Source organism: Dipteris shenzhenensis, chromosome 12 (assembly GCF_047967505.1).
Source record: "Dipteris shenzhenensis isolate YYH24624 ecotype China chromosome 12, Dip_SZ_1.0, whole genome shotgun sequence".
NCBI lineage: Eukaryota > Viridiplantae > Streptophyta > Polypodiopsida > Gleicheniales > Dipteridaceae > Dipteris > Dipteris shenzhenensis.
The window spans coordinates 32360330-32376476 of NC_141607.1; the positions used below are offsets into that span (position 1 = coordinate 32360330).

Sequence of the window (16147 nt, forward strand, 5' to 3'; positions counted from 1 at the left end):
GACCTGTTAATAATGTGAACTGCTGTTTGCACGGCTTCTGCCCAAAAGCCATGGGGCAATGCAGCATAAGACAACATACATCGAACCTTCTCCTGAATAGTTCGATTCATCCGCTCACTTACACCATTTTGAGATGCATTATGAGGGGCTGTGAGTTCCTGTTTGATGCCCTTAGCTTCGCAAAACTGCACAAAAGCATGTGACACATACTCACCCCCATTATCGGATCTGAGGCATTTCAGCCTGCGACCTGTCCGATTCTCAACCTGAGCGACAAACTTCTTGAAAGCATCTAAGGCATCGCTTTTATGCTTCAAGAAATAGACCCACACTTTGCGTGTGGCATCATCAATAAAAGTAATAAAATACTTTGCACCCCCTAGTGATAACTGTGGCATCTCACACAAATCAGTGTGCACTAGATCAAGCGGTGCTCTATTCTGGGGAGTTCTCCTCTTATGAGGAGTCACAGAATGCTTGCCAAATATGCAATGATCACAAGTAGGCAAATCTGAAAAAGAAAGAGACGGCAGATAACCCAAACGTGACAGTTATTGCATTCCTTTAACAGACATGTGTCCCAACCGGCTATGCCACAATGAAACCTTTGGCAGCTCGGTTATGGCAACAACATGATTACCCACACTGGAAACATAAAGAGGGTACAAGGTATCACTCTTATAACCCTCAGCCACTACAACCTGGCCATCAGTAATCACCCATTTGGAATCCCCAAATGTGGTGTGGTAACCACTATCATCCAACAAGCCAGTGCTAATCAAATTTTTCTTGATTTGCGGCACATGGCGAACACCATCAAGCATAAATGACCGTCCATCAGGGAATACTATCTGTATACTGCCAATCCCTGCAATCTGACATGCATAGTTGTTCCCAAGGTGAACAACTCCATGAGTACCTGTGTAAGAAGTAAACCACTCCTTATGAGGAGTAACATGAAAAGAAGCACCTGAATCCAAGAGCCAGGTGTGCATGTCATGGCCATCAATAACCAATGTGTGTGCAATTACAGCAGAAGAACATAATACCTCATGTCTGTCACTGTCACTATCCTCTGCTGCAACATTCACTGCATCCAAGTCATCTACCTTGGCCTTGCCTTTGCCTTTGCTTCCACTGCCTGCATCCTTTGCTTCAGCCTTCTTGGCTTTCTGATCCCGTATAAACTTGAAGCACTTAGACTTCACATGTCCCTTCTTGCCACAATAAAAGCATTCAATATCCTTTTTACCACGGGACTGACTTCGGGATTTGGTCTTACTAGCAGATCTCCCCTTCTGCTGAGTCCTGCCTCTTTCCTGTACCTGCAAAGCATTTGAAGACTTGCTGCCCGCATTATTTTTCCTACTCATCTCCTCCATGAGGAGAGAGCTCTCTACATCAGCATATATAAGAGTGACATTCGAATTAGACAAGGTGGTCTTGAAAGTGTCCCAACTCTCAGGAAGGGTACACAACAAGAAAGTAGCCTTGAACTCCTCATCAAGGTTCAACCCCTGTGCAATCAGCTGTGTAAAGATGGCATTGAACTCACTCAAGTGTGAGGTCATAGCTGTACCTTCCTTCATGCGAAGATCAACCAGCTTCTTCAACCAATACACCTTACTGGCTGAACTCTTTTGGGCATACAACTCTGCTAGCCTCTGCCATACACCATAAGAGGTCTTTTCAGCCTAAACATTGTACACAAGAGAATCACTGAGAGTAAGCATGATAGCAGCCCTCGCGGACAGATCTAGCTCCTCCCACTCATCATCTGACATCCCAGATGGTTTGACACCCTTCACCCTTATGGGCTTAGAAATCTTCTTAAGCAGAAGTACATTCAAACACTGTTCTGCCCATAATGCATAATTCTGTGCCCCTTCCAACTTCTTTATGTTCAGAATTGATGATTCACTTCCCCCTGATGCCATATCAGATAAGGAAAGTACCTGACTCCCTGTAAGTCAAAAAAAGACTGAATAGAATTCTGATTTCTCAGAAAAAACCTGCTCTATCAAGAGCCAGAAGCACTCACAATAGTGCTGTTTTTTACTGTCAAAAGAATCTCCAGCAAAACAGTAAATTTCCCTCCAGTTACTGTACCTTCTGACACACTGTACCGTGCTCAAATAGGCATAAAACAGTAATTTCAGAATGCTGCAGCTGTTCCACAGGTGCTTTAACAGTGCATCATCATCTGATGAAGCATAAAGCACTGCTGTCCTGATCACTTCTCCCACCTCAGATGAGGTATTGCACTGCTTTTATATGCATAAACTACTTGTCATACACTGTGTTGTTCACTGTAAAAGAGGCTCCAGACACTTCAGCCTGTCACAAACCTGCAACAGAAAATGGGACAAATCCCAAGCAATCACCCTTCTGCCAAGGGGATAGAAGGCATCTGAAGGTCTCTGACAGTAACCCAAGTGCTCTCAAGCAAAATCTGGGCAAAAGCCCCTTGATTTGACACCCTGTGTAGAAGTGACATACACAGATCCCAACGTACAAACACTCAATGATGAACCTTTTGAGCACTGTCAACGATGGACAGTTAGGGACCGAGTAAACTCGATGCGCCCTGGCCAAGCGTGGCTCAACTGAGGTTCTCTGAGTGTTGCACAAGAAATGTGACCTGCAAGAAAATGTCACCTCCACACTGCGGAAATCGAGACGAATGTGTGCACTCTGGCACTACACTACCTCAAGGCATACAAGGCATCAACTGCCGGGCAAAAGCCCTATGATCTGCTCACCCGTAAACTGAGATTCAAACCCAGTAAAAGCATATATCCTCTGTCAGATGCATAAATCCCGATATCTGTGCACAAGTCCTCCTCCAAACAGGAGGGAAATAAAAGAAAAGTACTTGCTGTACTTCACGCAATGCAATGCACCTCGGAAAAATTCCAAATCTCCTCGCTGTACCTGCTGTACTTTTCTCGAAATTGGAGATTTTCTTCTTCTTCCTCCTCGAATGCTTCCTAGGCTTGCGTGCCTAGATGCACGTTCAGTTGCACTCGTGCTGCACACAACTCGTATTCCAGCTGTACCAGCTGTACTTCAGCTCATGTACTTGTGCAGGGTACGAAAAAAAAATTTCGAAAAAAGAAACCTTCCTTGACGCAGATCCTTAACGCAGAAGTTCCTTGCGCTGCTCCCAATCGAAAAATGTACCTCCCTGTCGCAGTCCGTACGGCGATCCGTACGGTACGGTCGACCGTACAGTGTCCGTACGGATGTACGGACGGCCGTACGTCCGTACGCGATTCGATGCCCAGCTGCGCCCACGCGCTGCCTGCATGCTGCCTGCGCTGAGCTGAGGATAGGAGCTGAGGATAGATAGAGGGGGTGGGTAGGCCAGGGTAGAGGGGGAAGGATAGATAGCTCTGATACCAGTTGAAGGGGAAGGTTAGGAAGAGAAGAACCACGGGGAGAGAGTGAGAGAGAGAGAAGACTCCAAACATGCGGGTGTGAAGTGATGAGCCACACCACAAACTCATAGGTTTTATTAGGATTAGGTCTTTTTTCCCCCTATGACTGTCTTAAGACAGTCATAGGTGTCATATTTTTAATAAAGGGGTGGCAATGTGCCTTTACCCCAACATCAAGCCCACCCACTGCCTCCCAAAAGCTGAAGATGATGTCCACGATACTACGTTCCTGGACAAGCCCTGTCTGCATGTCGTGGATGATGTCAGTGAGGTGGGGTGGCAAAAACCACAAGCTCAAGATCTTTGCTGAGATCTTGTAAGCGGTGTCTAATAGAGTAATCGGTCTCCCCTGCCAAATGTCAATCCTATCCCCCCCACTTCGGGATCAAACAAATCCACCCTCGACTCAATGACTAGGGGCGTGAGCTACAGTCAAAAATCTCCTAAAAAGCCAAACGTGGGGGGTGTGAATGAGCTCCCAAAAGCATCTATTCTCCATAGGTTACTTCTATGGAAGGAGATACTGAGCACCTCCAAAAACTCCTCATGAGTGAAAAAGGCCTCCACTTGTCTACTCATGCTCAAGGAGACTACTTCTGGAATATGGGCCCCGACTAAGGAGGACGACTCCTCTTACGAAAACAATTTCCAATAGAAGGTGGTGGTCGTCTCTAAGATCTCATGTGGTTTTGAAACCAACTGACCGCTCATATCCAGCGACCGCAAGCTGATTCCTTATTGAACAAGGACCAGTGGTCCAAAAAAGCTATCCTGTCACCGTGTTGTGGCAAGACATTGTAATGCTCTAGCATAATATTGAACACTCCTCAACATGGGTTGGAGGAGATGATATACTGCAAGGAAAGCAATTCATGAAAATTTTGGTGAATGCCAATGCCTTCGATACTCAAAGAAACCCTGATGTGTGTTGTTGAAGGAAAACCTGATCTTAATACAACTTTGCTAGCATTGCAACTACGTACCCCACTACAATTGAAGAAAACTAACAGAAGACGAAGTACCGGCCAGATTCCATCAAAATTACCACAAGCCTACCTCGTGACAACGAAACTATAACACTATATCCTATCAGTTATGCTGAAATTTTTCGATCATCCATGTTAGCTATTCATGGTTTTGCTCCATAAAATTGGTTCTTTCTCAATACATGCTAAAGAACAAGCTGATATGGTGCTGACCATTTGCTACATTTGACAAAAACCTGATATGATCCCACCAAGAAAGTAACTTGCTTTGCTTCCTGATATATGTTCTTTGGGATTGGATCCATTCCACTCTCATTTAGCATCTAGCTTAGAGGATGAGGTGGAAGGACTGGGCATTGGTCTTTGTCTTGGTACTGATCAAGGAGAGTCTAAAGGGAAGAGGCAACGGAGTAGAAAGAGAGCAAGAATATACTACAGCAACACGTCAAGTAAGGAATGTGAAGTATGCCGAACATGATCCCATCAAGAAAGTAACTTGCTTTGCTTCCTGATATGATTTCACCATATGTTCTTTGGGATGGATCCATTCCACTCTCATTTAGCATCTAGCTTAGAGGATGAGGTGGAAGGACTGGGCATTGGTCATTGTCTTGGTACTGATCAAGAAGAGTCTAAAGGGAAGAGGCAACAGAGTAGAAAGAGAGCAAGAATATACTACAGCAACACGTCAAGTAAGGAATGTGGAGTATGCCGAACATGATCCCACCAAGGAAGTAGCTTGCTTTGCTTCCTGATATGATTTCACCATATGTTCTTTGGGATTGGATCCATTCCACTCTCATTTAGCATCTAGCTTAGAGGATGAGGTGGAAGGACTGGGCATTGGTCTTTGTCTTGGTACTGATCAAGAAGAGTCTAAAGGGAAGAGGCAACGGAGTAGAAAGAGAGCAAGAATATACTACAGCAACACGTCAAGTAAGGAATGTGAAATATGCCGAACAACGTTAATGCAAGCATCACTTCTTGGTGACTCACTATCAAGTATTGAGAAGCATTAGCAATTGGATATGCTAGACAGTTTTCTGTATCTCTTTGCGACTAGCTATTCACACATCAGACAAATAAGGTGAATGGGCAGTATCCAAGCCACTCTCATGTGCAAACACGGCAGATCAATGTGTTATGTAAAGCACATCCACAAAATCTTTCAGCCAGAAACAGTATTGCTCATTTCACCTACAATCAAAGACGACTGCCTTTCCAACAAAGCTTTCATAGCAAAGGTGTCTCCATACCTAGCTTCACGAAGAATTAGAGCTTTAAAGATCCATCACTATAATCTAGCTATGTAAACAATAGTTCTCCAAAGAAAGCATGCTTAGAATCTCTACAGACCTTAAATACTAGATGTTCAAAATTTCAGTCTTCTAGAGAGAAGTTTTACGTAATAGTAGAACTCGCCTCATCATCAAGGCAGGGCATAGCAGAGAAACTACCATTCAGAAAATCCAGTATTGATGGCAGGAACACAGAAGATTGCATGTTCAGCATCCACAGAAGCTACGGGTGGCAAACCAAATAATACGCGTAGTTGTGCAACTAGTACTTGCATCACTGGCTCCAGATCCTGCCTTCATGATTTTAAATTAGTGTCTTCTTGCAACATACTTAAGACTGAAGGTGACTATAAAGCACCTAGAAACATGTAACATTACCTCGAGTGACAAATGCTGAACTGGTTCTTTTGGATCTCCAATGCACCTTGAAGGATTGAAAATGGAAACACCACCCCAACCCTACCAATACGCCTCATTTAGACTAACTGCTTGATTGTAAAATTACATTCGTTCACTGTCAAACATTTGGAAATGATCTCTAATCATATGGTGAGTTACAAAATACAGATATGATCCACTATGAGTGGAAATTCAACAGAGGGGTAGGAACATGCCGGTGATGTAAATCCATTTGTTCTAGACAGACTGCTATCTACGTGCTTCAATTGAAGTGGACATTCCGATGCAGCTGGTATATAACTTAAACAGAAAAAAGAAACAGATGCGTTAGTAAAACTTCCATGAAATAATAAGCAGATACAATTCCATCATGAAATTTATCATACAAAGATACGAATAGAAGAAATTATTAAGATGCAGGGACCTCTTTCTTCTTCTCATTGCCAATTCTCTTCTTGCACTTTGCAATGAAGAGACCTTATTTACTTTGCAATGAAGTGACCATATTTATGGCAGCGAAAAGCTATACAGTAGGTGAAAGACCAAACGATCTATCCCTCTTATCAAAGATCTGGTCCGTTTAAGACAAAATTTCGTTCAACAAATGCGAGATGTCTTTAACCAATTTTAGTATCTTAGCCTGCACAATAGATCCCCACGTAGAAAGGAAAAGAAATGAAAGAATAAATGATATCTTTAAAGGGACCATGCGTATACAAGACTCACAGCTTTTAGAGGTTTGGAGAAGGGAACAACCCTAGGCACCTTTTCAATAATCTCAGACATGTCACAAAAGCCAGGGTTTAGAGGCAAACTACTCATCTTTAAAGGACAAAACATATGTGTATAGCCTAATTACTGCAGCAGGAAAATGCTTACCAAAGAACTCCTAGGGGAACCGTAAGAACTTTAAGGAAGAAATTAAAAGAGTCGAACAGGGATTAAAAGGACTCATTGATCTGTGCATGAAGTTTAAAGAAATGTCTTTAGATTAAGTGCTTGCAGTCAAGAAATTTGAGTTATTGTATTTTCAACTATGAAATTCCAATTAATCACCAGCTTCACCAAAAGATATGACAAGATAAGAAGAACTACATCAATTAAGAAGGCTTTAGGGGGTTTGCAGATATTGTAATTAGCTGCATGCAAATTTTACACCTCCCCAACTACCATTTTTAAAAAATGGCAATGTGAGATCTATGTCCCGGTTGGGTAAGGGCATTTGAAGCCTTGCCAATAAAGCAAATAGCATACTTGTGGGCTACTGTTGCAAGCATATGTTGGAATTTCCTCACGTGCCAATACTTTCCAAACACAGAGAAGTACAAAAGGAGGATCCTTTGAATACTGATTTTGTGTCCCTGCCACACCTCTATGTAGGCTATGGCAAGCAATGGAAGCTCAAAAATGGAGGAAAGAAGACACTGCAAAGACTAAGAGGGGAGGCTCAAGAGAGAGCCAACATAACCAAACCCTCAGGCTAAGTGCCCTAACTAGACCAAGTGTCCTAACTGTCCTAAGTGGTACATGTACTAACTATACCAACTAACCTAACTGAATGTAACTAGGCCTACAAGACACATACCAAGGAATGAGTGGCACCTATGGATAGCCCATAGAATTGCCTACAACCCCCCCCCCCCCCTTGGTATGGGCTGAAGTATCCTGGCCATGGCTCAGGATACCTAAATATCTAATGTCATGGTTGCACATGTTCATCTTGTAAGGATATAGCAACCTATGACTGTACAGAGTACAACAAATCAAGTCACAAAAGGTACTAAGGTTTAAAGCTTGCCAAAAAGCTTCAAACTTAGGTCGAGGTAGAGCCTTCGTAAAAAGATCTGCGAAGTTGTCTTCAGTGGGAGCATAAGACAACTGAATATGACCTGCTGCTGATAATCTCTCTCTGACATAGTGACAGTGAACCTCAATATGCTTTCTGCGAGCATGGAAAATGGGATTCCGTGCAACAGGCAAAGCACTTTGACTATCAATGCAGATGACGGTAGGAGCAGCCTGACATGCATAAAGATCTGCAAGTAACTTCCGGAGCCAAACATACTCCACTGTAGCTGTAAAAACTGCTCTGTACTCAACTTCACAGCTAGAAGTAGCAATTGTACTTTGCTTCTTGCTGAACCAAGAAATGCATGAAGTACCAAGCATGAAACAATTGCCACTATGCGACACACGGATGTCCGAACAGCCAGCCCAATCACTATCAGCACTATTAGTGAATCCATGCATAACAAGTGAAGACTCAGCCTGATAAAGGAGGCCCAAATGCTGAGTGCCTTTGAGATACCAGAAGACACACTTTACAGCATGCCAATAGTGCGTAGAGGGACTGTGCATATATCTGCTACGGTGCATATATCTGCTCAACTATGAGAAATCATACTGAAGATCCGGTCTCGTATGGCATAGTAAATCAAACAACCTGTGAGAGAATGGAGAGTGAGAGAGAGCAAGAGAGTGAGAGCTGAAAGCTTGGAGGCTGAAAGCTGAGTTGCAATAGAAGAGTGTGAAGAGTACAACTCAATGAATGAGAGATAAGGTTTTGTCCTAGTGACAAAACCTTAGTAGTCACTAACCATAGTTAGTGAACTAACTGCGATTAGGGGGAAAAACCTCTTAAAGAGGAAAAAGTGCCCCTAACTAGCTTATTATATTACATTGGTCACTGCTGAATTAATTCTAACATCCCCCTGCAGTGCCAATGTCATGTACAAGGCTGATCAATCACCAAACGGATATAAGTTCAGGGCACTGCGAAATGCCTCAAACTTTTCACGTGGTAGTGCTTTGGTGAAAATATATGCAACGTTGTCATGTGTGGACACAAAGATCATACTGATCTCTCCTGCATGCAACTTCTCTCTGACGTAGTGATAGTGAACCTCAATGTGCTTCGTGCGAGCATGAAACACTGGATTCTTTGCCACTGCAATGGCACTCTGACTATCAGTGAGAATTGGAGAAGGACCCTCCAAAGACAGATGAAGATCAGCAAATAGACGTCGCAGCCAGACACATTCAATTGTTGCTGTGAAAGCTGCCCTGTACTCAGCTTCACATGATGAGGTAGCCACTGTAGATTGTTTCTTGCTCAGCCAGGAAATGCAAGATTTACCCAAAAAGAAACAATTGCCACTAGTGGACTGCCTAGTGTCATAATCACCGGCCCAATCTGAATCACTGTAGGCATGCATCTGCAAGTCACCCCCCCGGGAAATAGCAAGCCAAAAGACTTCGTGCCCTGCAAATAACGGAAGATGCGCTTAACTGCCTGCCAATGCATAGTTTTTGGGCTGTGCATGTACCTGCTCACCTGAGATACTGCAAACTGAATATCAGGTCTAGTGTTGTCGAGATATATGAGGCATCCAACAACCTGACTATAAAGTGTGGCATCAACTAATTCTCCTACATCATGCATTGTGAGTTTCAGCCCCGGCTCCATGGGAGTGGCTATGGGCTTACACTCATGCATGTTAAATCTGTCCAAGAGTTTCTGAACATACTTGGACTGAGACATAACAGTGCCACGTCTCTCATGAGAAAACTGGATCCCCAAATAAAAGTAAAGCAACCCCAAATCTGATATGTCAAAGTTGGTCTCCAAATCAGCTTTGAAATCTGCAATTTTGTCTTCATTGGACCATGTGAGCAGTAAGTCATCAACATAAAGAAGGATGACTAAAATTTCCCCCCCATCCATCTTGATGTAGAGGGTGCTCTCACTAGGACTATTGTGCAGCCCCTTGCTGGTCAAAAAGGCATGGATCTTGGCATACCATGCATGAGGGGCCTGTTTCAGCCCATATAAAGCTTTGTTGAGCTTGCATACTTGAAGTGCATTTGCTGTTATTTCAAAGCCCGGAGGTTGTTTGACATACACCTCTTCCAACAAGTCCCCATTTAAGAAGGCTGTTTTTATGTCCAACTGATGAACATTCCACTCAAAATGTGCAGCCATTGCAATAACTGATCGGATGGTGGTCATCCGGGATGTAGGAGCGAATGTCTCCTCATAATCTATGCCCTTTGACCTTGAAAACCCATCGTGTGCCAATGGCATGTTTACCCTGTGGCAAGTCTACAACATCCCAAGTCTGATTTTTTGCAATGGACTGCAACTCATCGTGCATGGCATTCATCCAATGCACATTGTCCTTTGCCTCTTCGAATGTGGCAGGATCCTCCTCATCAAGAAGAGTACCTGCATATGCTGATTCCACTGAATTAGCACCTTCCATGTGCCTTGCTGCACTGCGAGTCCTGCCAGATAACGGAGCATCAATTTTACTCTCCCTGAGAGTCTGTAACAGCCAGTTTGGGACTGTTTTTGCTGCATGTATGTCTGCAATTTCTTGCTGCACCACCTATTCCACTGCCTGTGGAGGGGGCAAGACATCCTGTGGCGGAACTAAAGCATCTGGAGGTGGCTGTAAATTCTGATTTGCATCAGAAAAATCAGCAGGGGAACCCAAGGCAATGGGTAGCAACCCCTCAAAGACATCCTCTGAAGAAGAAGGCATTTGAAATTCAGCCTGAGTGTGAGCTGAATTTTCAGAAAATATCACATCTCTACTGACTATGATCTTGCGTGTAGCAGGATTGTAGAGACGGTACCCCTTGCTTTCTGCACTGTACCCAACAAATATGCACTTAATGGCTTTATCAGACAATTTGTGCCTAAAATCAACTGGCACATGAGCATAAGCAAGGCATCCAAAGACTCGGAAGTGATCCACTAAAGGCTTCCTATCATTCTAGACCTCATAAGGAGTTTTTGTTTTTAAAGCCTTAGTGGGAGCCCGATTCAAAATGTAATTGGCACACATCAAGCCCTCAAGCCAGAATTTGTGAGGCATGTGTTTGCTTTTCAGCATACATCTGTTCATCTCCATGAGGGTTCTATTTTTCCTCTCAGCTTTGCCATTTTGCTGAGGGGTCAGCCTGACTGTGAGCTGATGTACAATACCCTTGCCTTTCAGAAAAGCATCAAATTCTGGAGACAAGTATTCCCCACCTCTATCTGTGCACAATGTCTGTATCTTGAGTCCGGTTTCATTTTCAACCATGGCTGAAAAGTGTTTAAACACCGTGAACACTTCTGATTTGTGTTTCAGCCCAAAAACCCAAGTGAAATTGGAGTAATCATCAATAAATGTAACGAAGTAGAGATGACCACCCAACGATGGAGTCCTCATGGGACCACAGACATCACTATGTATAAGCTGTAATTTGCAGACAGCTTTAACTGAACCATCCTTCTTGAAGGGGAATCTATGCATCTTGCCTAAAATGCATCCTTCACAGGCATGTGGAGGAGGTATCTCAAGAGGGGGGAATGCATCAACCATGGAATACTTCTGAAGTGTCATCAAGCTGTTGTAATGCATGTGGCCATATTGGGCATGCCATAATTCTGCATTTTGCATGGCAGTTGTAGGGGTAGATACTACAAGAGCATGGGCTGCTCTTTTCTCAAAAAGATCAAGTTGAAAAAGCCCACACAGCAGAGTACCAGATAACCTTAAGGCATAGTCATCTTCCCTATCTCGGACAGCACATTTGTCATCCTCAAAGATTACCTGAAATCCAGCTCTGTTAAGAGTGGACACTGAAAGAAGATTTTTTGTTATACCAGGCACATATAAGACATTTGAAAGTCTGAAAATTGAGCCATCAATGGCAGTGAGCTCAACATCTCCTGTGCCACGTACTGAATATGATGAGTTGTTGGTACAAGTGACTTTCTTACCAACGGGAGGTGGATGCAAGGAAGTAAAAAGACACTTCGTAGAAGTGATGTGCTTGGATACGGACGGGTTGTTGATGCAGGAGCAGGAGCGACAGAAGAAGCAGGGCTGGGTGCTAGAGCTCAACGGGGAAGTCGTAGGGAGCTGGATCTAATGCTCTGATACCAAATGTGAGAGAATGGAGAGTGAGAGAGAGCAAGAGAGTGAGAGCTGAAAGCTTGGAAGCTGAAAGCTGAGTTGCAATAGAAGAGTGTGAAGAGTACAACTCAATGAATGAGAGATAAGGTTTTGTCCTAGTGACAAAACCTTAGTAGTCACTAACCATAGTTAGTGAACTAACTGCGGTTAGGGGGAAAAAACTCTTAAAGAGGGAAAAGTGCCCCTAACTAGCTTATTATATTACATTGGTCACTGCTGAATTATATCTATAATAACACCACCACCTGCCTGCTAATAGAGAGTGACATCACATGCACCGCTGCCATCCTCAGAAGAGAAGTGAAAACCAAGCTCTAAAGGTGTGGATACTGGCTTGCAATCCTCAAACTGAAAACGCTGCAAAAGCTGTCCAATATACTTGGATTGTGACATCAAAATGCCCCCTTCACTGATAGCAAATTGAATGCCCAAATAGTAATGCAAAAGACCACGATCAGACATAGCAAATATCTTCTGCAAGTCAAGCGTAAAGCTGTGATTTGCTCAGCATGTGTCCCGGTCACAAGCATATCATCCACATAGAGCACTAAAATCAGCGAATCTGTCCCACTCTTTTGATGTAAAGGGTAGCGTCTGTAGGGTTGTTTTGAAAGCCAAGTGTGAGCAAATGAGCATGTATCCTGGAATACCAAGCCCGAGGTGCCTGCTTCAATCCATAGAGGCCTTTCTTTAAGCGGCATAACTTGCTTTTAGAACCTTCAACCTCGAAGCCAGGAGGTTGGGAAACATAGACCTCTTCCTGCAAGCCAGGAGGTTGGGAAACATAGACCTCTTCCTGCAAATGCCCATGAAGGAAAGCTGTCTTGATATCAAGCTGATGTACCTCCCAATGAAAGTGGGCAGCAAAGGCAATAACAATGCGAATTGTACTGATCGTGGAATTGGGGGCAAAAGTCTGCTCAAAGTCAATGCATTGTTGCTGAGCATAGCCCTTAGCAATAAGACGGGGCTTTGTAACGATCCACTGAACCATCAGCTTTCTGTTTAATCTTATAAACCCACTTAATTCCAATGGCATTCTTGCCAAGAGACAAGTCACATGGCATAATGGCTCTTCATTGCATGCTGTAGTAACTAAGGCACAAGCAACCAAATTAGCATGCTCTTTCCAGACAGCTGCTCTAGTATGGGCTGGCACAGGAGTATCATGTTTGCTGTCTTTTAATGTGTCAATGAACCAACGGGGGACCTTTTGGGACTCCTGTATTTCAGCTCTTTCTTGGTCAAGAGCCCTGTGCATCATGTCCTGATCAAGCTTAGGCATATCAGGCTGTAAACGAGGCTGAATATCATGCTGCACATGTGGCTGCAAATGACCAACAGATGAAGGAGGAGCAACCTCAGATGTGGCATCATAATGAGCATCTGATGTTAACAAAGGCATCAAGCTATCAAAGAGATCTAGGGCATGAAAAACAGCCTGTTTTTGACAGTCCAGCAAAGTCATAGTGGTGGATTCATCAAATACAACATCCCTACTGACAAAACACTTGCCCGTGCGGGGCTGGTAGAGCTTGTAGCCCTTGCTCTCTGAGCTATACACAATAAAAATGCATTTGACATCTTTATCATCCAACTAGGTGCATGTCTAAGAAGGAACATGGTCATATGTCAAGCATCCAAAAATCCGCATGTGAGAAATCATGGGCTAATGACCTGGCCAAGGCTCATAAGGTGTGTTGGTCTTCAATGCCTTTGCGGGACATCTGTTCAAAATGTAATTAGCACACATAACGGCATCCAACCACAACTTGTTAGGCAAGTGCTTGCCTTCCAACATACACCTAGCCATCTCCATCACTGATCTATTCTTGCGCTCAGCCACGGGATTATGTTGAGGAGTGTAAAGCACCGTGCACTAATGATGAATGCCACATGAGGCCAAAAAAACAGCAAACTCCTTTGACATATTTTCAACCCCCCTGTCTATATTAAGGTGAGCAACCACTCTCATTCTCAACCAAGGCAATAAAATACCTGAAGCATGTAGAAACTTTAGATTTGGATTTCAATGCAAAAATCCAAATGAATGTGACAAAATAATAGAATCCTCCAAGAGCTGCAACCCACATGGGTCCACAAACATCACTATGAACCAAATAAAGCTTACGTGAGGCACCAACTCTCCCATCCTTGGGAAATGCACAACAGTGCATCTTACCAAGCAAACAAGGTTCACAAACATTCTTTGAAGGCATATGCATTTTGGGAAGATCAACAACCATACCATCCTTATGTAATATCACCAAAGCCCCAAAGTTGAGGTGTCCAAACCTCTCATGCCACAAATGGGTAACTGCCATGGTACAAGAATCAATAGCAAAGGCATCTGCATCTGCAAGGCCAACATCATCTAAGCATCTTTCATAGGCATCAAGTCTATACAATCCTCTAGTCAATGTCCCAATCAAGACCATGGTAAAGGCATGTGTGGCATCATACACTGCACACCAAACACCATCAAAAAGAACCTGATAGCCATGTGTGGCATCATACACTGCACACCGAACACCATCAAAAAGAACCTGATAGCCACAAGTAGCTATGGCAAATTCTTCTGAATGCCTAGAACATAATAGCACATTCACTAGAGTGACAAGACCACCAAAAACAGAAGTAAGAGCAACTTACCCAACGCCTTTCACTCTGTATGATACATTATTGGCACATGTGACTGTCCCCCCTTTAGATGCATGCTCAAGTGAGTTGAATGTGCTTGCTAGCACCACTATCAAAGAACCACGCATCAGATACATCAGAAACTGTCATGCAACAACTGGCAAGGCAAATGAGAGGAAGGCAACCTCTCAAAATCAAGTGGCAAAATTCTGCTCAAGCTTCAAAGCTTTTCACTGCAAAAAGACTCTGCTATCCCAAGGTGTACCTGTTGCAAAATGTCCCCAAAGAAGAAAACCCGAGGCCTTCCAAGGCAACACCCTTTCCAAAATGCAAATGAAGCATGCAACAAAGGCTTACCCAATGGTGTAGCTCGAAAATATAGCAGGGGAAAAGCTCTTGATCTGAGCAGAGGGTTTCACCCTTGAGGGAGAGATGAAAAATACAACAAATGTCAATTAGGGAGGATGCCAAGAGAGGGCTGGAAATGAGATTTACAGCAAGAGAAAGTGCTCCCAAAAGGGAAGCCAATGGATGAAGAATGGGCTCAAGAAGGGACCTCCAGATCAATTTAGCAATCTCCAACAACCGGCACGCAGCATGAGACAGCACCAAAGAGCTTCGAATCACCAAAAAGAGCCTTGAACGAACTGAAATGAGCCTCAAACAGGTCCGTGTACAGGAGCAAAGGTGCCCCGTACAGCAGTCCGTACTGTTGTACGGACCACACGTGTGGAAATGACTGCAGAAAACCGGCCTTACTATTCCGTACAAGCATTAAATGCTTCACAGCAGGTCCATACAGCCTCCGACAGGCATTAATTGCACTGTAATATCGTCCGTACAGGCCGTACAATGGCAGAAATGCATTAAATGCTGATGAAATTAGTTCGTACAGTCCGTACAGCTGTACAAAACTACACGTGTGAGGCGGCTGCTGCAATAAATGTAGTAAAGTGGCTCGAAATCTGCACCACTTCACCGTTTTCTGCAAAGAGCACTCTGAAATGCCAATTTCCCGCGCCAGGAATGAAGTTCTCGCGATGGAAATGCTTGAGGAGGGCACAGGTGCTCACGGGTGTGTAGAAAACCAGCAGACCAGTAAGAATGAGGGCTCAAGAGGCTGCCAAAAAACTTGGAAAAGCTGTCAACGGCTAAGGGAATGGAATCCCGACCTGCTCTGATACCATTGTAGGCTATGACAAGCAATGGAAGCTCAAAAATGGAGAAGAGAAGACAAAAAACGAGATGCTTTAATGAATTGCTGCAAAGCCTAAGAGTGGAGGCTCAAGAGAGCCAACATAGCAAAACCCTAGGGCTAAGTGTCCTAACTGTGCTAAGTGGCTTGGAAGCTCCTCTTATAGCGAGGGCTTCTAAGGCCCCCAAGCACTGGGGGGACAGTGGAAGCCTTCACACAA

At 43.8% G+C, this 16147-nt stretch overlaps 1 protein-coding gene across 1 annotated transcript in view; it reads right to left on the reverse strand.

Moving 5' to 3' along the window:
* LOC147896100 (GPI transamidase component PIG-S-like protein) overlaps window positions 1–16147 on the reverse strand; it is a 120832-nt gene that overhangs the window by 39797 nt on the left and 64888 nt on the right. The window contains exons 6-8 of the mRNA XM_087382838.1: window positions 6339–6423; window positions 6103–6183; window positions 5884–6014 (exon numbers count right to left, since the gene is read on the reverse strand). Coding sequence (XP_087238964.1) covers window positions 5884–6014; window positions 6103–6183; window positions 6339–6423 — 297 coding nt within the window. The remainder of the gene's footprint in view (window positions 1–5883; window positions 6015–6102; window positions 6184–6338; window positions 6424–16147) is intronic.